The 24,753-nt window shown below is 38.9% G+C and overlaps 1 protein-coding gene across 2 annotated transcripts in view; it reads right to left on the reverse strand.

Moving 5' to 3' along the window:
• The window catches only part of si:dkeyp-14d3.1 (transmembrane protein 132C), a 152,021-nt gene that overhangs the window by 45,358 nt on the left and 81,910 nt on the right, over nt 1-24,753 (reverse strand). For both annotated transcript variants that reach the window (XM_078952727.1, XM_011479419.4), the window contains exon 4: nt 2,282-2,468. In XM_078952727.1, coding sequence (XP_078808853.1) covers nt 2,282-2,468 — 187 coding nt within the window. The remainder of the gene's footprint in view (nt 1-2,281; nt 2,469-24,753) is intronic.

Below are 24,753 nucleotides of genomic sequence, written 5' to 3' on the forward strand. Positions count from 1 at the left end.
TCAGGAACCCTGAGAACCAGAGCGATAGAGGCTCAGATCACCTTGGGTGTTGTCACCAGACAACACTCAAGGTGTAGGGTGTACAAAGAGGCGCCTGATACAATCCAGCACTTAACTGCAGGGTGTAAGATGCTGGCAGGGAAAGCATTCATGGAGCGCCACAATCAAGTGGCTGAAACAATATACAGGAACATTTGTGCAGAATATGGACTGGAAACCCAAAGGTCAAAATGGGAATCACCTCTGAAAGTGGTAGAGATGGTAATGGTGAACCTACCAGACATTGTAGTGGTGGATAAAGAACAGAGGAAAGCCGTTGTGGTGGATGTGGCAATGCCAAACGATGGAAACATCAGGAAGAAGGAACATGAGAAACTGCACTGCACTTTTCTGGACTGAGAGGACTGAGGTCTTTCCAGGGATATGTTGTTGCCACTCCTCCAGCTTGGAGGTTACTGCCCCGAGTGCTCCAATTACCATGGGCACCACTGTCACCTTCACTTTCCATGCTTTCTCTAGTTCTTCTCTGAGTCCCTGGCTACAAAATGCTAATTTGTGGCCACAAAATACAAATTTGTGTCTGTCAAAGTAACTTATGCAAAAAAGATAGCTAATTTGTGCCCACAAAATACAACGTTTTGCATGCAAAAGGCTCATTTGTGTCGCTAAAAGCAAGCAAAACACTAATTTATGTGCACAAAATACAAATTTTGGCTACAAAATTTTTTATTTGCTTTAATGCTATGTCCATGGGCTCCATAGTTCCCTGTTCAACAAACAAATCAGCCAATTAAAAAAAAGCAGGTTGACTAGGTTGCAACAAAATGACTACACAACTCACAAAAAAAAAAAAAAAAAAAAGCTAAACATCTTTCTTTCCAGTTTTTGACAATGGAAAATTTGGTAGCAGACATTCCTAAAGCAGGAAAAGAAGGTAAGGGATAGATCAATGGCATAAAAAGCATGTCAGGAAAAAACTGGCACAAACCAGCACAAAAATAATACTACTTCAATTATCCTGAGGATAATTTCGGTTCTTCCTAATCCAGAAACAGTCTCTTACAGGCGTCTATCATCGACATAAAAGCAACACTTAGGGAACAACAATTCACAACAGTCACGTCTTTATCACGCAGATCTGTGGGACCAGAATAAAAACGAAATAAAAAAAGATTTTTGTAATCAGCACAGATTTGACAATGTTTTCTTTTTTATCAACACAATGGATGGGTCTTATTTATTTACCTGGACGTGACTGATCTGTATCAGAAGCAGTGTTCCAGAACAAAGCTACAGACAAAAAAGACCGCACTATTCTGGTGGACAATCTATAAACAAGACTACCTGTGCCCTGCTGAGGGAGACATAGCTCCAGGCTTATCCCCAGGCCAGAGCCAGACTCCTTTTTCCATCTGAGACCTGCTGTAAGCTGCACATACTCACTTTCCTGACCTGCTCTTAAAAACATGTGGCCATAAACCTGTGATATAATTTAACATCTGTTTTTGGGGTAAAAGACCCAAATGTTGACACATCCCATGCTCCAAATCTGCTGTTTTAATAAATAAAAAGCAGAGAAACTGAAATAACTGTAGCTGGGAATCCATATATTTATGTTGAAATCTAGAGATATACTTTCTGATTAATACAATGATATAAAAAGTCTTTTTTTTAAGATGACTGCAGTTGACAAGGACAAATAAAGAGTTATGGACGGAATCCAATTCGTCTGTTAACCTTTTTTTTGTTTTGATTTTTAAATTTACATTTTTTATTGATTTTACAATTGGAAATATTCGGTGTTGTGTTTTTCACATGTAACAACACAACAACGTGCTGTGTTACGGCTTACTTATGCCATTGCTTAACTTTCAAAGCTTTGATGAAACCCAGAAACTGATATAGATTTACATGTGCAGTGACTATAAAGACAAGTCGTCACTGATAAGAATATCCTCCTTTTTTTCAAACAAAGTGACAAGTAGATGGATCACATCTACAATCAATGTGGATTTATGTTACAGGTAAACAAATTTAATTGTCAATTGTTAATAGTCTATTTATGTCATTTTTTGACAGGTACTTACCCTGATCCTAATCTAAAAATATTAGTTTTTTTTTATTACAATTTTTTCTAAAACAATGTCAAGTGTAAATGTTAAGTCAAAGTGTAAATTGGGATTATGGCATCCTGTATTCCCAGGACAACATGTTACGAGTAGAGAATGTGCAGTCATGTGTTTGGTTTGTGCAGCTCTGAGCTGGAAGTGCAGTCCCTCACCATGGCCAGCGGCACGATGCCCGCCAGCTCTTCTTGTGCCAGGCGGATTTCCGTCTCGGTCTCTTGTGAGGCAACACGGCTGACAGGGTACTCCACCTGCCAGGCCATCCAGCGGCTGCCTGTTGGCTCCGGGAAAGTTTCCAGCTTGAGATCCACCTGGAGCACCCGTTGAACTGCCATGTCTGACCTACCAGAGCACAGAAAAAAGATGAGTTGTACAGGTGATAAGAGCTTAAACTTTAAAAGTTTGATTTTTCACAACCTAATTAATCTTTTGCAGTAATCCGTTAAAAATGGTGCTAAATGTGTCTAAGGTTCAGACACTGCCTGCTTTATATTATTTCCCAACAAGATTTTTAATATCTTCAGTTCCACTGTGGATTTTCCTCTTTTATTTATTTCTTTTCTAGCAGCTGATGGGCTCTGTATATAGGACCTACTTTATCATTTCTTTGTTTTTTCTCTGTGCTGTTCCAAGGTACGATTCACTACACACGACTGCCCGCCCCCCACCAAAGGTGATGGTGTCTGGGTTTGTCACCGCTGCCCTTGTTTGTACTAGACAAGTGTAAATATACAGCAGGGTTCAGTACGATCTACAGCATGCCGGAATTAAGTCAGACAAATGGATGGGGCCGATAATAAAATTTCCCATGTCGCCATAAGTCTCCGGTGCTAGCAGTTTAAATATAGCCTGGAGGTAAGAAAGGTCAGCATTGCACCAGAGCAGGAGGAGATAGGAAACAGCAGAAGATCTGTAAGCCATGTTTCGTGTGTCAAATGGCAGGACTCCTGGCCAATAAATTTGATGCACAGCCTCAGTGGCACACCGGAGCAAAACGAGTTCATGTAGTTTGGTGTGGAGGGGGAGGGAGGGGGCTGACAGTATGCAAAAAAGATGAATAAATTCTGCAGATTAGCAAAGAAAAGGAGAACATTTAGAGTGTAAATTGAATGTAAAGGAAATATAACCACATTAAAAAGGGAGATAATGCATGAGTGTTTTGTTTTAGAAACACTGACACGCACCTGTAAAGGATCCTGACTAATGAAAAGAAGGTCCCGGAAAAAGAGTTAAAGAATAACTAATGTAAATGCTCTCATATTCAGAACATTCTTATTGCATGCCTTTTTGTATACAGGAGAAGGACAGATTTGTCCCACAGCAGAGGACAACAGCCTATTTTCCCATCCTGCAGAGGTGTATATCTAAATTATTAACACCACAACCAAATAGCATGTTACATTTCATAACAGCAAACCAACAGGACGGCGAGAGGTTGAGTTCGGACTTACATAACTGTCCCATAATGCTGTGAGTTGAGACAGATGTTAATCCCTGGGTGCAGACCAGCGAAATGTTACAAAAACAGAGGGAAGTTTTGATGCAGTTAATATCCTAAAATGAAACCTTTGAATGCACCACAGTCACCAAGTGTCACGCAGAGACTGAGTCAGTCACAGTTCAAATGTCCTACTTTCCCCAACCCAAGGAAATTTGACTCAGGCAGGTTTTCTGCCAATCATGTCACAGAATACAGTGAATAAACTAAAAAAGCTCCACAGCAACTTTATTCATTGAGCGAAAAGCACCACCTTCAAGACTCCCCTCAAGATCTTAATGGATGTTCCGAAGAAAAATACTGGTGTTATTAGCTTTTTTCCCATTGTAAGATATCAATTTTCCCGTGGCCCAGATTGCAGGATTTTACCAGCAGCTGTGACTCCATTTAGATTTCATATGTCTTGTCACAACAAAGGAGCTAGAATAATTTTGAGTATTAGAAGTATACATACTGTGAAATAGCTTCCAATTGAAAATCACAAATTCTGCAAAGAAAATAGGCAACTTTGCCAGCAGCAAAGCAAAAAAAAAAAAAATTAATAAAAAAAAGCTAAGGATTGTGCAAGAATCCAAATGTATATATTACCTCTTGTTGCATTTACAATTAATTGTTAGTATTAAAAATTTTGAACATCTAGAAAAAAGAAAATGCACAATATATTTTATACAGCTTAAGCTCCATTCTAATGCATCCACTTGTAGATAAATAGAACTTTGTACATCTTTGCTGGAATATGGCTCCTATATCGCTCTGCATTTTTGTTGTAGCTTCTAATATTAGGTTGAGGTTAAGGGGCGGTAAGCTAGCAGGACAGACTGTAAACAGATGGATGATGGGAAGGGGGTCCCAACAGTCTCGCCAACAACTCAGAGAGGAATTTCTAATGAACTTCTGCTCCTCTGCAGAAACTATGTTCTTGAAAATTACACAGGTTTTCTTATTTTGACTAAAAGTGACAAAATCATCATTGAAAGACCACTGGGAACGCTTTCAAAACATGATTGGAGTTGGACTTTAATTCTATAATTCCCTTAAAGGTTACACCCTACAAGGTGTAAGAAAATGTAATATTTTTATAAATGATCACAATCAAAAGAATCACAGAAAAAAATAAAGTTTTATAGAAAATAATATATATACTGTATAACAAATCACAAACTCTTGAGATGTGGTTGAAGACAAAATGTTTGTCTCATAATTTAGCTGTCTGATCTGCTGTGTGTTTTAGGACAAACACTGTTCTGTAGAATTGTATGGATGACCAGTGCCAGTACTCCTACAAATTGAAGATATCAAAGTAACCATTAATTTTCACTTTTTTAACCTATTTCATGGTGGCAGTTTTTAAAAGTGCCTATTGCCACCTTCAGCTGATACTAGTTGCCAATGGAAAACACAGTGTAAAGTTAGTGTAAAGTCTGGCTGGGTTCTGTCGATAATCACAGCACTGACACACCCTCTAAAGAAATAAAGATTGACCCCGGTGATTGAAGCAACAGAGTGCACTGGCTGAGTCCTTTTCAATTACTGCTCCCAGGGACACCCCCACAGATTTCTACCACAGGAAGTGATGGAGCTCCACCACCCTACCGTCTGAAGTGGTCCACGGACCACAGGACACAGCTCCACACAGCAAGATGTAGTGAACTGCCAGCTGCCATGCAGACCAGTAAAACAGACTTTTCTTCTGTGGATTTGTACTGACACATTTAAAGTCTCCCCATACAGATGTGTGAAAACCGGTGCTTTCAGTTGAAACACAGATGGCAAGAACCACTATCAGTTCATCAAGTACCTAGTGATGGATACAAATATTTTGCTATTTGTCTACATCAAAAGTTAAAAAATCACCCAAAAAATAGAAAATTAGCAGAGCTCATTAAACCCAGACAACTTGTCTTTAAACACTTTGCCTTATTTACTCTTTTTCTTTATTAGATAGGAAGATAGATTGTTTTCATATTTACCTTTTAATAGAACTTTAAGGGTGTTAGGTCATCTATCCAAGGTTGTGATACACATCTATGAATGTAGTGATCTCGGGACCTGGTCACATCAATTGATGGATGAATAAATGGAAAGAAGACATCAATTTAAGCTGAATGCTTGTAGCTCATCAGTTTGGTTGAACCAGCTAACAAGTTCCAGTTTGACCCAAAAGTTTTCACCAAACTTAACGTCTTCAATGCAGTCTTTTCACTCTCCTTTATCAACTGACTCAAGCTGTCTTTGTTTTAATTTTTTCTCTTCCTAAACCACTCTCTGTAGAGTCATTCAGCTCCATCTTATCTTAATAGAAACACATTAAAGAACTATTGAATTTAGGCTACTGAAAGGTTAAAAAAACGATAGATTTAAATGTCAAATTGAATAAACAGGCTGGGGACAAAGTTAATAGAAGAATTTCTTCTTTACCCGTTTTCTCCAGAGACGCGGTGATAATTGAAAGAACTTCTGTTGTCCTGTTATCAAAGTCACTGCGTCATTGTGAAACCCTTTATTTAATCTTCCCACAATGTGATAGGGTCATTGTGTTTGTGGTCTCGTGGGGTTGGGAAAATAAGACAAGCAGACAGACGAGGAGCCTGTCCGCGACAAATGATGTGATATTTTCAGGCCGGGGTTCTTCCGTTCTTCTCATCATTTCTGGACTGAACAACACTGGAACACAGTCACACAGCTCTGCATCTGGAAAAATCATTGTGGTTCTTTTGTCAGAGCATTCCATGCACGCTCCAGCCATTGGGTGGGTTGCTGATTGATTTTAAGATGTAAAAAAATGAAATGAGAAAAAAAAGGGATGAAGTCAAACTGGCAAAGGTTTGAGTATGTTTGGGTTTGCTTGCAGGTGCTTAAGGAGAGCTCCGGTGCATTAATTTTACCACTTGAGGATGAAGGAAAATAAATCAAACTTGTGGCTTCAATGGTGCTTGAAAACAGCATAACTAAACTCTGCTGTTCATGTGTTCCTTCACCTGGAACAACAATAAACCAGTAAGCACAAATCACGCGTGTATATGGGTGTCCACAAATACACAGCACTGCTACTGTACACAGTGCATTTGTTCACAAAGCACAGCAGCCCATTCTGGCTCTTTGGACCAAATTATTACCCTTGCATGTTAGCACTGAGACACTAAATTAAAGGAGTGCAACCTCTAATATTAAAAAAGCCATTTTGGTTCGTTTTTTACTGACCAAAACCTAATAAGAGCCACAAAGTCCCACCTCACCATTTATAAAAAAAAAAAAAAAAACAACATTTCTTTTAGGTTTTTGAGGTCAATAAGCCATTCATTTATTAAATTTCAATCTGGTTTCCGTGCCACCCAAAGCACTGAAACTGCTCTCCTGAAAATCACTAACAATCTTTTCCGCCCTGCTGAATCTGGACTTATCACCATTCTCATCCTCCTTAAACTGAGTAAAGGTTTGAAACTATCTCACATTCAATTCTCCTCCATAGACTTTCCACTCTTGGCGTTACTTCAACCCCCCTCCATTGGTTCCATTCTTAGTTCTCAGGCCGTATTCAGTTCATTCAGCAGAAATCTTTCAATTCTCATTCCTCATCCTTCTCCTCCAGTGTTCCCAAAGGCTCTATCCTTTGTTCTCTTTTATTTATCACTTCCTTCCTTCCACTTACATCTTCTGGAAATTCAACATTAACTTTCATTATTATGTGGATGACATCCAGCTCTATCTCTCTAGTAAATCCAATTCGTCTCTCTAACCCTCCTCCCTCACCTCCTGTTTGCTTGAAATTAAAAACACTCAAAACTGTCTTAAACTCAGTAGTAATAAAACAGAGCTATTTCTTGTTGCCTCTAAATCCACCCTTTTAAACTTCCAAACTTCACGCTCTCCATTGACTCTGCTTCAGTTTCCCCCTCCCCTCAGTTAAAGAGTCTGGGTGTCATCCTTGATAGTTCACTCTCCTTCAAACACCAAATCAACAATATCACTCGGTCCGCCTATTTTCATATGCGCAATATAAATTGTCTTCATCCCTCCCTTACTGTCCACTCTGCTTCCACTGTGGTTCATAATCTGGTCACTTCACACCTTGATTACTGTAATGCTCTTCTCTTTGGTTAACCTCAAAAAGCTCTCAATAAACTCCAGCTGGTTCCGAATTCCGCTGCTCGCACAGTCTCCAGAAGTCCACCGTTTCATCACATCAACTTTGTCCTTCAGCAACTCCACTGGCTCCCAATCAAATTCAGAATACAGTTTAAACTTCTTCTTTTCACTTTCAAAGTTCTCCACAACCTGACCCCATCTTATCTATCTGATCTTCTCCATATCTACACTCCCTTCCGTTCTCTCCAGTCTTCTTCTCTGCAGCTCTCCGTACCCCCCAATCCGACTGGTCACCATGGGTAGCAGTGCCTTCAGTCACTTGCCCCCCCCAACTATGGAAGTCTCTGGATGTCTCTCCCCCTGGACCTCCGTATCATTGATACGGGACTTGCGGTTCCTGGTTAACGAACGGACACGTTTTGTCTACTGGCCGCAATTGATACTTAAGCATACGTAATGACCTGAAACTGTGTTGGTAAGGCATTGACATCAGATTAAAAGCTTTGAACCGGAAAATTATAAATCATGTAATAAATTGATTACAGTAAAACAGGGGTGGGATTATATAAATTCACTTCCTTCCACTCCCTTTCAAGCAATCTTTGATTTAATATCTAACTATCCTAAGTTTGATACTATAAGTTTGATATTGTTTTGTGCATTATTCCTTGATTACGTGAGATAAACTATTTCAAATCAAATCAAAATTGACACATTTGTTGCCCATCTTTAAATCCAGACTCAAAACCGGCCTCTTTATAACTACCTGTTTTACTGTGATTGCCCATCCATCCGTTAGCTGATTTTATCATGCTTGTATTGTGCTGATTTTATTTTTTCTGTAATGTACAGTGTCCCTGAGTGGCCCTTTAAATCAAATGAATTATTATTATTTTTAACTTTGCCTCTGAAAAGCAGACACTATAGTGCAGCAGAAGATAAGATAATAGCAAACCACTCTGACAACAGGTTGAACCTTTTACCATTAAGTTGCTCAGTTATGCAACATGTTAGAAATCTAAGCATAAATAACAAAACCTAATCAATTGAAACAAATTAACCAAAACTAAAAAGCCCTTATTAACTTAAACCAACATTTTTCTTCAAAGAGCCAGAATTGGAGGGATTGAGGAGCCGCATGAGGCTCCGGAGCCTCAGGTTGCAAACCCCTGCAATAAATATACATATTGTTTCTACATGCAGCCTTGACATTTACTCAGATGTAATGCTGCACTTGTTTACATTCAAGTTAAATCTTGATCATTATGCAAATGTTACTTTCTATGTAGTGATTTCATTAGGGTCATTGCTAAAAATTGGTTTAATGCACTTGGCTGCTTCCTAGATCATTATGCAGGTAACAAAACTAGGTAAAGGTAACTGTGGTCCCCTTTCTTTTCTTAGCATCTACAAATAAAAGTCGCTTCGGCAAATTCAAATTAGGCCAGGTCCTTTGTTTAAAATTTGTACTTTTGCTGTCTTTAATTAATGTTTTCTTATAGTTTCAACTGAATAAAACTTAAGAAGGAAGTTAGACGCAATATGCATTCTCTAAAACCCAGATGAGTTTCACGTCTCGCTCTGAGGGGGTGTCCATTAGCAGTTGAATTTTCCCCGGCTGCAGCCAGAGAGCAGCCACATCAGCGGTTATAGCCCTTATCAAGGCTGATTTCCTAGTAAGAACTCCAATGAACACAGCATGAAGTATGATCTCTCCTCTGAAGGAGCCCAGTCACATTTTTCTGACCCCTGATTAGCCACTCTGAAATCAAAGCAAATTACTCCAAGCCTGAATATAGTGTCACCATGGATACGCTAAAAAGCTAAAATGATAGTGCAGACAACAATGAGAAGTACGTAACGTCAATTTGAAAAGAAAAAAAACATATGAACTGTTTCCATGGATACCTATAATTCATGTAATGCCTATTGTAAGTCTAATTTCACAAAAAGAGATTAAGTGCAGTGGTACATTGCTCCTCTAAAAGACTATTACGCTTTCTGCAAGTTGGACTGAGAAAATTGAGTAGATGGATCTGTTAATATTTTTCTATTTCACATGAATATTCGAGTCAAATACAGTATCTATGTATATATATATATATATATATATATATATATATATATATACATATATAGAGAGAGAATTTTTTCTTCCTTTTTTTTCTATTTTGTAAAAAAAAAGTTGAAGGGAAAAGCCAGGACTAAGAGCAGCTGTAGAGAGATAAGCGACCAATGACACACATCCAACCGACCTTTTCAATTCTGGCCTATCAGAAATACAAAAGAGACAGAGATAAGAGGGAAACTCCATTTCTACCATTTTCAAATAAAAGGACAACATTAGGGGGGAATAATAGTGACAAATGTCAGTGAAGTGCGTTCACTTTTGTTGAGTTTTTTTCTTTGGACGTAAAGAGCTTGGCAGTGATATGCTCTGTCTAACCACCAGAGAATAAAAAGTCACAGAGAAGAGAATGAAAACATAAAAAATGATCCAAGAAAATGTAAAAACATCATTTGTGCTGTGATCTGAAAACATTCGAAATGCTACCCAACTGTGACAACAACATATGGCTTCTATCAGAGTATTGATTTGGAAATGTATTTCTCTTCAATAGTTTAGAGTGAAATGTGCAGAGACTGGATGAATAGCACTGGAATAGTCTAAATCTAAACTTAGGAAAATCAAATGTTTCTATTTAGGCTTGAGACGTGTTTGTAGAACATTGTACCACATAAAGGCTTTAAGTTGGGGGTTATTTTCTTTCTTTAAGGCTGTTCTTAAGGACTTGAGCAGTTAAAAAGCACACGTTCTAAGAGCTGGCTGTTTGAGGCCACAGGGGATAAATATGTGTTTTTATACTCGACACTCACAATGCAGATATCCAATAAGTGGCTACATTTTAATCATGAGCTGCATCATTATGTAGCTGTGTCTGCATGATTCTTACAGTTTCAAGATTTCATAATATTTCTACATGGAAGACGTCAAGAACATGTTGTGATCAAATCAAGTCACCCTTAACCAGCACTTTTGATTTAAATATATGCATGTTATTAATGTCTTTTAAGTCCCACAACAACTATATTTTAATTTAGAAAGTTATTGGATGTATTTGTCTGTGAGTGGATGTATCAGAATGAAGTGGAGCAGGGAGCTTGTGGCCCGCTCATTTCTGTTGCTGCGTCACAACATAGGGCTGGGTTTCCATCTGTTCATTATACATAACAATTTAAAGAAAAAGAAAATTAGAAACAGTTTTAAGCTTAAATTATTTAATAGGAGGACATGCTTATGTTAGAGGACATATATGAAAAAAATTAAGCCCAAAATTGCATTTCTGAGTAATTCTTTATTCATATAATTGTGAATCAGGATCAGATGTTAGAAAAATACATCTGTCACGTAGAAAATACACTGGGCGGGGCACAAGCTCCCTGCTCTGCTCCATTCCAATACATACATTAACATCTTTCCTTTTCTGAGCTGGAATCTGGCTCGAAACTGGATAGATCCAATATTGCTTGTTTTTTTTGTTGCACCGGCGAGGTAAGGAGCTGTAAGCCAGCAACAGAGTAAGATGGGTGACGGGAAGTGGGGATGGGCTTGCGTCACACCAACATTCTCGCCCGCAGCTGTGCAGAAACCATGTCCTAAAAACCCCCCCACAGATTTTTGGGTTTAAAAATGGCGTGATCATAACTAAAAGACCACTGGGAACGCTTTTACACTCGGTCAAAAGATGATTAAAGTGAGATTTTAAATATCGAGCCCTAAAACTAAATTAAACCAAAAAAAATTAATTTTTGCATATGCACTTTCTATTTGTAACGCAACAGAAATTAGACTGTATTTAGCATCAGAACTGTCTTAATTCTTTGTGGCCCAGACTGTGATGGAAACATTTCTCAGAGATTTTTGGTCTCTGGAGGAAGCATCACACAGTTGCTGCAGATCTGTATACTGCGCATCAATAATGCAAATCCCATGGATGCACCACGTCCTCGCGGCGCTTTATTGGGCTGAGATTTGGTGACTGTGGAGGTCACTGAGGCATAGTGACCTCATTGTTATGTTAGGAAACTGGTTTAAGATAAATGCAACCTTGTGAAAAGGTGCATTTTCCAGCGGGAAGAGGAATACATGCCGTCAGCATGCAGCAGAACTGAGGAAAGTCGCCTTCTATGTTTAAAAGGAAATATACATATTACTAATGCTTTTTTCTTCAGGCCAAATAAATAAAAATGCAATCCAAATAATCAACACTGCTTAAATTAAAACCCTTTTGATAGACACGAGACTGCCTTTAATTTAATAATTTATTCTCCACCCCTTTTCAAACATTCACACAGACAAATTACCGCCTGTCATTAATTATAAGATTATAATGAAGTGCGGATGGAAACCAAAGGCTTTTGACTTGAGTGCTTTAAGGCTGATAAAGGGATCAAACTTCTGACTATCTTAGCTGCAGTTTTTTAGACCTCATCCACTAAAAATTGTTCAGCTTTTATTCAAACTTGCTTTTTTCGTTGTCCTCCGCCGGCCTGGACTCATTTACCCCTCAGTCATGTAAAACGTCATTAAAGGAACTTGGAAAACTCAAACAATTCAAATATTTATATTTAATAGGAACTTGATTTAGACTTGGAGAAAAGTTTTGCTTTTAAAGTCGCAGATGCATTTACTTCAGTAAAAAATACTTAGATTAGATTGGTTGGCGTCTTTCTCTGGGACTTCGACCTACTTGTTTAAAAATTCTCTTTTACAGCCCATGATTGTGGTGCAGGAAAAGACAATATATTTCCAGATTGCCAGGATGGTCAGTTTGTTTAGGAGGTAATGAAGGGAAAGAGGCAGAATGGCGGATGGAAAAGGTCGAGGGGACACAGAGGGGGAACTCCATCACATTTGCATATTGCTCTTCATTGCCTTCAGGAAAAATGAGCCGAGTTAAAGTATCAGTCGGGGATCCAGCAGCAGCACATCTATTTGCACACAAAAAAAAACTAAAATCACATCCTTCAGTTAATGAAATGCGCCATTCACCACCGTTTAATCAAAACAAAATTCTTTTCTGTAGCGCATCATCATTAGAGTCTCTCGGATGAAGTACTGTAGAATCTGTAGTGCAATGGGTCCCTAATGAATACAGTTTTCTTCATTGGTCAACTTTTGTATCAGCTCTCAGGTGACATGCACTGAACATTTGCATCTTTAATGGAAAGGCTATAAAAAAGACTAACATGTCAGTTCTTGTAGGTACATTTAATCCTTTTTACATTGGAGCATTTATTTCACTTCTAGATATTGTAAATGGGCAGGAATGCTGCTGATAACTCGTCCACACACACACCAGGGGGCAGCAGATGCTGTTTACTGAACCTGGGTAGCAAATGTTCTCCCCACCCCTCTTTACAAGCTCAACAGGCTGATGTTGTGACCACCCTGGCCTGAGCTAGAACCTGCAGTGGCAGAGCTGTTCTGGGAAAGTCACACAGCACCTAACTCCTTTCAGCTGAGTTACTGTTGGCATATAACTAAACCTGAACAGCATGCAAGGGTCATTGACTAAAGAGGCCTACAGGATCAGATCAATGATACCCTATCGCAATCAAGGATTTATCCCCCAAATGCTTGTGGAATACGTGAGGTTAAGCTCCGGCTCTGCGAGATCCACAAATGGGTGTCACAGAGTGAGCGGCAGAAAGGATCAGCTCTGCATTAGTGTGTGCTTAGCAAGCAGGTCATGGATGAGTAAGGACATCCCTGCCAGATGTTGAATTTGCTGTTCCAGCAGAACAAGATCAGTGCCAGCATCTTTAAAAAAAATACTGTTTGTATTTAACCTCAACCAACAAGATCAGAGATCTTTTCAAATCTGTTGCAAAAACATGCTGGAAGACAAATAGAACTGTCAGCCATGATCACCAATTATGCCTATTTGCATATTGGCAAGGATGGAGTTACATTCACATTGAAATATCCAAGTTGTAGTCTTGTCGTTTTAGAAGTGTTAACATAATGTGTAAACAGAACAGCTTTGTTTGGGATAATTACAGTGTTGGTGAGGAAGTAAATGGGGAGGCTGCGTGGGCATGATTGCCTTGTACCTCTGTGTTAATGTAGTGACTCGGGGATCGGAGAGGTGAGAAGAAGTGACGGAAGAGTAAACTCCTGCGCACATACTACTTTCTTGAAAGCACATGAGGGATCCATAATTAAGAAACTCACACATGAACTTCAAAGCCATTTATTGGCTGCTTTTCACAGCCGAAAGGAAATGTTTCATGATGTAGAATCTTTTTTTTTTTGTGAACACCTGCTCAGAGAATCTATGTGAGAGCCCTGCATGTTACTGGGTTCTTGTTCAGCTTTCCATCCCCTATGCACATCTTAAAGTGCTCATGTGTGAAATACGAATGAAAAATATACACAAAAATGATTTAAAACATACTACCAAGCTAAAAACTGAATATTTGTTTGAATACAATGCATAGTAACAACTGCCCGTACAGTACGTGTGGATACAGGCTGGCAAAAAATGCATGTACAGGGTATGCAAGTGGCCAGCACGAAATTTAAAGATCGTAGCCCGCTTTGTGATTCAATAGCGTAAAAATATTCAGGCACATTTTTTACTAAGGGCATGCTGCTGGCATCAGATTTTGGTAAACACTTAAGCTACGTTTACAACAACCTCGGCAACGCGGGTTCAAGGGACCACTTTCAATGAGATATTTATGTAAAAGCGTATAAATGCACATTTTGATGTATGGATGGCGTCCCCCAACAAAGTCTTTCAAATATCATATATAAGAGCTGTCAAAGAAAAAGCTTGCAGCAAGATGTGCAAAATTTGTGTTCAAGAACCCGTCAAATCTTGGTGTATACGTAGCTTTAGCCAACGCATAAGGGTAAGTAAGGGGGAAGTAGGTCAGACACAGGTGTGTCATATCGATATTTCATTTTTTTTTCAACCCCTCGGAACCCTGCACAGTTTGCAAGTGGCCTGTTGGTTCTGTTAAAGTGCTAGGATTGCTCCATGGTTGCAGCATGACTGTTAGTAAATAGTACATTAGACAATCACAGACTAATTTTTGTGGGCATCCTATGGGCATCTTAAGGGCACTTACGTATCACCTGCATATTCCGTGTGTGCAACACGGTCAGTAAGTCTGTGCACCTCACTAATGACTAGAGTGCACCGTACGACAGCATCACCCATACGTCACAAGTTTGTGTAACTTACATTACCCTTACATATATTTCACAGTACACTTACCACATGTACGACAATCGTACGTTCCATTTCATGAGTCTCCTTAAGGTGGCTGAACAAGACTCAAGACAAACCTGTACTCCCTTTAAGATGACCCTCCATGGACCCGGACAAGTCAAAAACCCACTGCGCCCGTGCATGTGACTAAGGCATAAGATCTTACAGTGATCCTAAAAAGAACAGCCCTGGTGCATATATTATACATGCAGTTTAAGTGGGCTTAGAACAGCAACATTTTTCATTGATCAGCAACTAAAGGAGTATGATTACGAAGGGCTTTCTTGGCAGGGGGGGACATTATAAAGCATTTGGTAATGGCTAAAATGCCTGCATCCACCCAGGGGTGCGTGAGTAGAAATGAGACATTGATCCATAATTGGGAGTACTCAGTCATGAAATGTAAAGACTAATTGAAGGAAGAGAGCTTTAATGGCATTCATTTACATATCTAGCACTGTGATTCAGTGCAGCTCACCCACTTACAGCCCGTGACATATGGAGCGTTGATCAAGTGACTGAATAGTTTAAGCAGATCACAGAATGATGCACTACCAACCAGAGCCTGGCCGCATCAGTATTTCTCTCCCTCATAAAGCAGCCGAGAGACTTTTGAGGCTTTTTCCATCAATGGCACACGCATCAAAGAGTGTGTCATTTCGGAGTAACCTTCACAAACCAAAGGCAGCTTTAGATGCCTCACTGCTACCTTAGGTCGAAAATCCACTCACCGAGCAGTGCAAAGGCAGCTAGGAACAACTGCACAGATTAAAAGCCTCTATAGAAATGGAGTGTAATTAGCAGTAGTGCACTGCTGATCAGGTCGTATTCAGTTACACTGATTACATAACTGGCAAAACCTAAAAGGGACTTTGTTAATTTCAAAGCAAAGAAAATAAAGATAAAAATAGATGGTCTGTTGCTTTCAGGGGCATTTCAAGTGTATTAGTCTTTATAAAGAAGTCGTCGCTCATCATTAGACACTTTAAAGAGTCCAAATCAAGGTGTGACCAAGTAAGACTTACAGAAAATGAAAGATAAAATGAAACAACTGAGGCCTGCAGATCTCAGTTCCCTCTTGCAACACACCTTGCTCTGATCTAATTGGCTGGACACACCAGGTTATCAGCTGCAAGTAGAACAAGGTTATCTGTAAAACAAACACGAGGCCCTTAAGGTCTGATGTCCCAACCCCTGGTGTACACCCTAGATAGCCATAAATGAGAAGAGGATAAGATGACCTTAGTGATGGCATGTTACAAAATTCTTCAGAGACAGCCTTTAACACAGCATTCATCTTCCACCTTCCAAGATGTTCCAAACTACAATGGTAATGCACTTCAGTTTCTTAGTTTTCTTTAAATCCCAGTTATTCCCAGTTGTCCTTTAAATATGATCATATCATATGATATGTTATATTATATGATTTTTAGCCAAACAACTGTGTCATTTTCTAGGAAATAGTTTCTGCAGAGATCATCAGAAATTTGCCTGTGGGTTGTGGGCGGGGCTGCTGGTGTGGAGTAAGCCCACCCCTATTTACCATCAACAATCTGTTTAAATGCACTCCTCCGAGCTTCAAGCATTTTCTATGTCACAGCTACAAGATTTTTCATCTTCTCCTGATTTGCATCTATTTAAATAAAAAAAATACCTAGAAAAGCAATTTTGAGCTTAATTATCTTGATCCACTGTCACAAAAACTCCACATGAACTTATTAAAAACACCAAAAACACAATTTTAATCGGAGCGGGTCTTTAAGCTTTAACTTAACAGAAAATAAATGAAAAAGGGGGAAATGACTTCAGAGTGATGAGAATAAAAATTTGGCAGATTTTGCAACTTCTGTGACCGTAGGTATTATACAGTCCCTAAGTTGAACAAGTTGTTTAAATCAAATTTATCTGGACTCAGATTTCAAGCTAGGCCTCCAACAATGTGAACTTAGATCATTATACAAACCACTGAACCTAACCAAAGCAGCATACAAGAAAAATCTTCAAACTGCTGCAGTTCTGAACAAAAAGTCTTGATTTTAATCTAAAGTTGAGGCAGGATCCTAAGTGAGGCATGCAGAAAGCAAAAATGAATTTGCAGGTTGAGCCTTGAGACAACCTCACTGTTGAATTGGTACGTTGTGAATGAACAGAATTTAATTAAAACTCAGTTGAGTAATGTAAAAAAAGAGAGGACATGCAGAAACAGTACTTTGGGTTATTGCTCTTATTCATCTTTTTATCCATTTTTGTAATATAAACAACAGAACAGCATCATTTCAAGTTGAATTTAATAAACCTAGTAAACCTAAATGATCTTCTTTTCTTTAACTTGTTCAAAATTGTGCCACAAAACTGATATGGCTGACTATACAAATACACTGCTCGTGTGAGAGAAGCAGAAACATTGCACACTTGTGTGTTTGCTTGAAGTCGAAAAGGTGACACGTACAAACCGTGACATCTCATCTGGAGGCATGAGCATATCTGTGAGTCCTACTGTGTTGAGATGCTCAGGGTCTCCCCTTCGATACCCCAGAGGCCTGCTGAGGTGTGAGTCCAGCCTGATTACATGTCAGGGCCGGTAAGTCCTGCTAAACAGGCAAAGAGCTGCAGGCACACTGGTGGCACCCTTCCTTTCCCTGCATGTTATCAGCCAGACAGAGTTCTGCTTTGGAGTTGTTAGGCTAAGGGAGATAACCAAGGACAGCAAAAGATTGGTTGTCAGTGTTTGAACGCACAAATGCAGCAGCGCAGGTTGGAAGATTTGATCCACATCTTTTCTATTTGTCTTCAGCTTTTCACAAATGGTTTCTGCTGGAGAAGTGCCCAGGGTGGAACCTCAACCCACGTTTTTCCACAGCCCAGACCCCTTCATTAGTAATTATTTTTTTTGTGCAGGTTAAAGAAAAAATTCTTGGTCTAAAGGCAGGGATTACCTTAGACGAAATTGAATTTTTTTTTTTTTTTTTGGTAAATGTAAATTGCAAACCCCAGATTTAACTGAATTGGTTGAAAGTCATGGAACAAATGCAACTGCAGTTGAGGAGCAGAAAAGAAACATCAGATGTTTCGTCAGAAGACCTGCTGACAATTGCATGTTTACGGCTCAGACAATTTCTCCTCCCCAGCTGAGTGTTACCTGCAGCGAGCAAAGCAGGTACAGCTACACTTCCAGGGGCAAAGAAGATCAGAACTTTTGCACTAAAGGTAAAATTGATGCTTTTAGTAAAGTGGCATGCTAAATAAACACCAACATTTTTTTTTATTTCTAGACTTCAAATAAAAAAAAGAAGAAAGAAAGAAAGACCAAAAGCTGTGGTCATCCAGAGAGAGGACATTAAAATGCAGAGGAGCAGCTCTGGCTGTCCACATGTTATCTCACACTGCCGTCTGCAGCCCTTTTTTACTCCCTGTATCCATTTTTTGTGTTTGCAAGATATAAAACACAGAAAAATGGATAAAGGGCGATGGGGCTCATACAGCATATAGATAAACATTTACTAACAGTTGGGCAAAGAACAAAGCAGTAATGAAGTGATGTCACAATGTAAATTAACTGCTTCCTTATTACTGGCACACGTTTTTATGCTTTAGAGATTTCACAACAGACCATTTGTGAGGTTTTTATGAGATATTTTGTTTCCAGAATGTATCACTGGCCAAAGTTAATGTTTTCCCAAGTTTCTCATTTTCAGCTAGAGCTTCTTATATGCATCTTTGTGGCAAACTAATGTTTTTGTTGCCCAGCAACAACAATGTCTAGTCAAAAATGAGACAGAAATTACCTTAAAATAAGAAAAGAGTGGTTAAAAAGTGGGTTAACTAATTTTCAGTTTTGCCTATAACGTGTTTACAGTTTAAAATTACATTTATGGGCAATGCTTTATTCAGTTTGTTGTGAATCGGGAGCAGATGGAAAATGCCATCAGAAGAAGCTTGTAGCTGTGACATGGAAGCTACAATCGACGGGCCATAAGCTCCCTGCTCCACTCCACATGTTGACAAATAGATCCATGTATGTGTTTGTTTTCCTCGTCTTAACAAGAATCTGTCTGAAAACTCTACGGCTGGTTAGATCCAATATTGCTCATTGATTTTGTTAAGCCAGTAATGTTAGGTTGGGATTTTAAGAGGTTGTAAGATAGCAGGAGAGCGTGTAAACAGCTGGATGATAGAAAAAAGAGGCGGACTTACTCCATGCCATGGTCCCACCCACAGGCGAATTTCTAATGAGCTCCTGCCACTCTGCAGAAACTATGTCCTAGAAGACAACAGGTTTTTTGATTTTGGCTATAAAAAAGGGCATCATCATAATTAGAAGACCACTGGGACTGCTTTCAAAATGTCTGCTCATAACCACACTTTCTCTGTCCTGTGTTACTATAGAAAGCCAGCTAAATTCATGTAGTAAATATGTTCCATTAGATTAATCTAAATTTGATGTTGTTTGAGTGTAAAACAGGAAAAACAACTGTAGTTGTTTGTCTAAAGCCTGTTTTTATTTGTTGTCTCTGTCCTGCAATGGAACACAGAAGCTGCCGAACAGTCAGATGTAATTTGGGCTGACGACTGCAACCAGCCGGCTGTCCTGAGAGGACAGACAATATGCCTCACTTCTGCTTCCATCCCGCTAAAGAAAACGGAATCACATTTATTCTGTAGCAACCAATCCGACTGCTTCCTTCCCACCAGCCTTAAGTTACAGAACCTAATAACGCTCCCTTGTTCCTTTCAGACTTGCTTAAACCATTAGCATCAATATGAGGAAGTAACACATCTAAGATGTTGCAAATGAGTATTGATCTAATGAAATTTCTTTTAATAAAAGATGAGCAGAAGAAAAGGAAGCTTAAACTGTTGTGTGTTGGTAAACACAGCCAATGAGGCTCCATAGAGAGGGTTTTTACTGTAAATGGAGCCAACTGGGAATTTGGCTGATTCATTATTAAGAGCGTTAGCAATAAGACTGTCAACTTACCATTCTTGTTTGCCTCTAATGTAATTGGCCCGTTTCATTTGAGCCATGATTTATGCAACATTATGCAAACTTTAAAGCCCACAGCATGTGGCTCATTTTCAGGACTGCAGAACAAAACTTGATTTGTGGGAAAATCAAGAGGCTAAAATCCCAGATTTTTACTTTTCCAACCATTTTCCTTAATGCAGCATTGTCATTTGTGATGTAATGAGACATTTTTCATCGCATACATAGAAAAGCAAATTTTCCCTAGACCCCAAGATATCAGTGAAAGAATGACACATCTGTGCATGATTAATCTTTTTGAAGAGGCTGAAAGGACTTTAAATCCATCTCAAATCCTTTGTTTCATTTCCGTTTTGCAGGAAATGTCAGGAAACTATAAATAATTTGCTTCTGAAGGGTTTTGTGAGAATTGCGAGGTCCCTGTGAAATCTACAAGTTACAAATGCATGATTACTTTTCTTTTGGGAAGCCTTACATTTACGCTGATGAAATTTAAAGGTCTGCCTCAGTGGCACTATCATAGATCTTCACAGCTAATTATCCCTTTGATTTAAATATATCAGTTTGAACTCTTGGATGATTTGCATCAGACATTGTTAAACAAGTCTTAATGGGTCCGAGTGCAGTTATGTGAAAAGAGATTTTAATAGATTCTTCCTATTCCTCAGTTTTAGTGGCTCCTTAGAGGAGAGATGAGAGGATGGCCTGGTGTCCACAGTTTGAGGAGTGTGGAAGTTTATGAAGTGGTTGCTTTAAAGTGATCTCCATTCACACTATGGACTAAGACTAACTCTGAGGAAAATCTGTTTTTTGTGTTTTTAACATGTTTTTGTAGCAGTTTTTAAATGATGAATAATGATGGACATATTTAAAGAAAATTAAGCTTAAAATTCAATTATTTCATTATTCAAATTGTGGTCAATGAGGAGCAGACGCAAAAATCCTGTTGGAAAAGCGTATAGGTGGTGTGCAGGACTTACAACGGCAACCCACAAGCTCTCTTCTTCACTCTATATTGAAGCATCCACCTTTAGGCGACTACATCAACGTACGTCTTTGCTTTCCTCGTCTGAACTGGCTCACTTTTCGCCAATACTCAGATATTTTCTTTTTATCAGACCTTTCTCTGTAAACCCTAAAGATGTTTGTGGGTGAAAATCCCAGCAGATCAGCAGTTTCTGAAATATTCAGATCAGCCTGTTAAGCACCAGCAACCATGCCACGTTCAAAGTCACCTTTCATCCCCATTCTGATGCTCGGTTTGAACGGCAGCAGATTCTCTTGACCATGTCTACATGCCTAAATGTATTGTGTTGCTGCCATGTGATTGGCTGGTTAGAAATTTGCATTAACGAGCTGTTGGAGAGGTGTATCTAAAAGCAACAGGTTTTTGGCTTTTGCCTAATCTGACATGAATATGATTTAAAAACCACTGGGAACTCTTTTAGAATAGATTAAAAGATAATCGGAGTGGGACTTTAATGAGCAAACAAGACAACTTGACTGAGGCCTCCACTTCTGGATTCCAGCATGCTGAGCTAGTATGAATGTTTGTATTCTGAAAGGACTCACCTTTACATTCACAAGGACAACTCCTCAAAATCAAAGTGCATTTTTTCTCTGGCATATCATAGAAACACATTTTGCACCACGCTGCAAAACCCGCTCTGTTGATTTGTTGACGTAAAGATAAATAAAAAATGAGGAACTTGTCTTGTATGAGCGTGCATAAATACAGATTCAACATAAAGCTTCAGCCCCAAAACGACAGCCTTGTCGTGTCTTTGTCATCCATGAACTCCACCCCTCACAGTTTGACAGGACTGCTTTTTTTAACGGCCTATTTAGCTCAATATCTATGGGATAATTGCACCTCCCATCTTGCAAGATTCTTCATCTCAGGTAATACATCCTTACAAGAAAATTGCATTTTCAATAATTCACTGTTTTTAGCTGCTAATTAAGGATACACAGGATAATTAAGTTAGCTTTGATCAAAGCACTAAGCGTTCAAGCAAAGCCTGAGCTCCTTTATTACTGCTGCAAACCAGATTAACTTGGAAATGTCAATTCAAGAGATTTAGAGCCAAAAATCTACTTTTTTTTCCAATCTCAGCTGGAGTCTTTTTAGTGGAGATTGCACACTCTACCTGCTGCTGCATAGCTTTTCTCCATTGTTTTCTAACAGTGCATGCTCGTTTGATTGGTGATTCTTTATTGACTTTTTCATTCACTTTGCACAGATGGTGCACAGTGAGGTTTTAATGTGGCAATAAAGAACAACCCTTATTCTACTTGTGCCAGGCTCATGAAGCACTTTCTGCCTGCTGTCAAAATTGCAAGTCACCACCCATGCCCAAAAACACCACCTGTGCCAGGACATTTTAACCATGCACCACAGACATGTCAGGCAACCGAGAGTGTCTTCTTGTGGCGAGTGGTTCCATGTTGAACAAGCAAACTGTTCACGGTGTACTCAGCCTCAGCCGACAGCAGCTGGGCCTACCTCCAGCTCCCCCTGCAAACCTTAACAGCATCAAAGTTGTAGGATGTGAGGATGAACGGCTTTCAAAAATGTTTGCCCATCCCTCTATCTTCCACTGAGGTTTACATTTATAACCAAGATTGAAAACCAAATCACACAAATAAAATGTTTAAATTATTTTGTTGAGTGAAGCAATGTGCATCAATGTTGCCCATCCATCTTTGCAACCCGCTTTTTGATGAAACCATTCCATGACATTGTCACAGATAGATAAAAAAAAAACAGCTCACTATTGTGCGTTCAACAAATTCCTTTCATTTACCTAAAAGAAACTGACACTTTCTTTACTTTGATGCCTCCATCAGCACACCTATTTCAGTCAAAAGCTCGACCTGTCTTCACACTGTAGCACCTCGTGATGAAAACCTGTCACCGCACTATTGCTTTCATTATGCAAGATGCTGCCCGCCAGGAAAAGTGGTTGCATTGCAAGAGGGGAATTTTTATCTCTGCGGGAAAAAGAACAAATTCATAAGCAGTCAAAGGCTGAAAAAGTGTTTGCTGGATGATGAATGTCTTCAAAATTCATACAGTTTTTTTTGTGAATGCTTGAAGATTCTTATGTTCAGCTGTGAAGCAGATGGTGACGAACAGTTGACAGCTGAGTGTAAGCAATCAATTTCACAGCGAGCCGTGCGCGGTTGAAGCCTCAGCTGTGAATGAGCAGAAAAGGTGTGGCTCAGCTGGCAGGGACGAGCAGCTCAAAGTGACTAGCTGAACCAGCAAAGAATACACCTGATCTATCAATAACGATGTGCTCTCATGTTTTTGGTGGGGCTGTGCAGCAGCCATGGCACACAAACAAGGAACAGTTTCAAACACATTTTCCCAAGACAATAAATGTTAGTTTTATGGCTTAGGAGCATTAGGTCTGAAACTTTCAACACTCCGACAGGTCCTACCTTTTTTTCACTGGCCAAAACTTAGAAGCCTCATAGCCATATTTCACCTTTTAGAAAAATATGACACAAACTGTTTTTTTTCATTAATAGAAAGCATAAATAGAAAGAGAAAATAACATTTTTTAACAAATGTAAAATAAAGGTTGAATTTGCCAAAGGTACCCATGTGTTCCTTTCAAAATAAGACACCCAGACCCACACCCAGAATATACTCAAATGGACATTTTCAAAACAATGCAAGGAAAAAGATCACTTTTTTTTTTTTTTTTGATAACTTTAGACTAGTTTAAAAAAGATAATTTTCCCTAGTTACTACAGCTCACTTGAAAAGAAAAATGTCTTTACTGGTTTAGGATCAAAAAGAAATTTTAAATAAAGTGCAAAATCATATTGTTAGCACTTCCTCTCTGTGAGCCTTAGGTTGTGCACAAAATAAGAGTATTATGAAAAATAATGCTTATTTTCGTACGTTTATTAAAATAAACAACAGTAAAACACGTTTTCAAACCAAATAAATAATGTGAATCTGGCCTTTTGAAACCAAAAAAACAGTTGAAAGAAAAGCTGTCTAGCAGTTGCTGCCTTGCAGGTGATAAGACATGTTTTGCTTTTAACTTAGAGGATTTGGGTTGTTCTGTTTTGCGCTATTATCCTGTGGACTCTCACGTGCTTTCACTCATGCTGAGATCTTTGGGAAACTGAAACAAATCATCTTCCTTTGTGCTATTTCTTGTTCTACTTTTACTGCTTTTGTTGGATATCTGTGGTCTTTTTCATCAAAAACTTGCTAAAACTAATGCATCAGATTTATAAAATTATCTGTCATTATCATATGGGTGCGAGGGGAGTTCAGCGTGAAGTGAAAAGCACGTGTGATGGTAAAAGTCGAGATGTCTGAGCAGAGATTGTAAACAGAAGGATTGAAGACTTTTTACAAAGCTCATGTAAGCCTGAATGATCACTCTTCAAGAGTGTGCAACATAATAGATTAATCCAAGTCTTCTTTGAACATTTCTTTCCAGTAATCTTAGGAAAACATTTCACTAATTCCAACATAAGGGTAAGGAAATTGTGCTAAAAGAAAGTGGGTTTGCATAAATCTAATCATAAAAACAAGTCATTCTGAAATACAAGAAAAGATCCAGTTTTTCACCAGCTGCTGTCTAGTTTTAATTTATAATAAAACCTATGGCGTAGAGAAGTGTTGTTTGCATCTAACTATCATTCATCAGGGCTAAAACATGCGATTCTTGACTCTTTGGAGGCTTGTCCATCAAATCTTTAGTTTGTGCATGAGTTAGGGCACCTTTCTTGTGCTGTTGGATTAAA

Source organism: Oryzias latipes, chromosome 9 (genome assembly GCF_053564925.1).
Source record: "Oryzias latipes strain Hd-rR chromosome 9, Olatipes_Hd-rR_3.1".
Taxonomy (NCBI): domain Eukaryota; kingdom Metazoa; phylum Chordata; class Actinopteri; order Beloniformes; family Adrianichthyidae; genus Oryzias; species Oryzias latipes.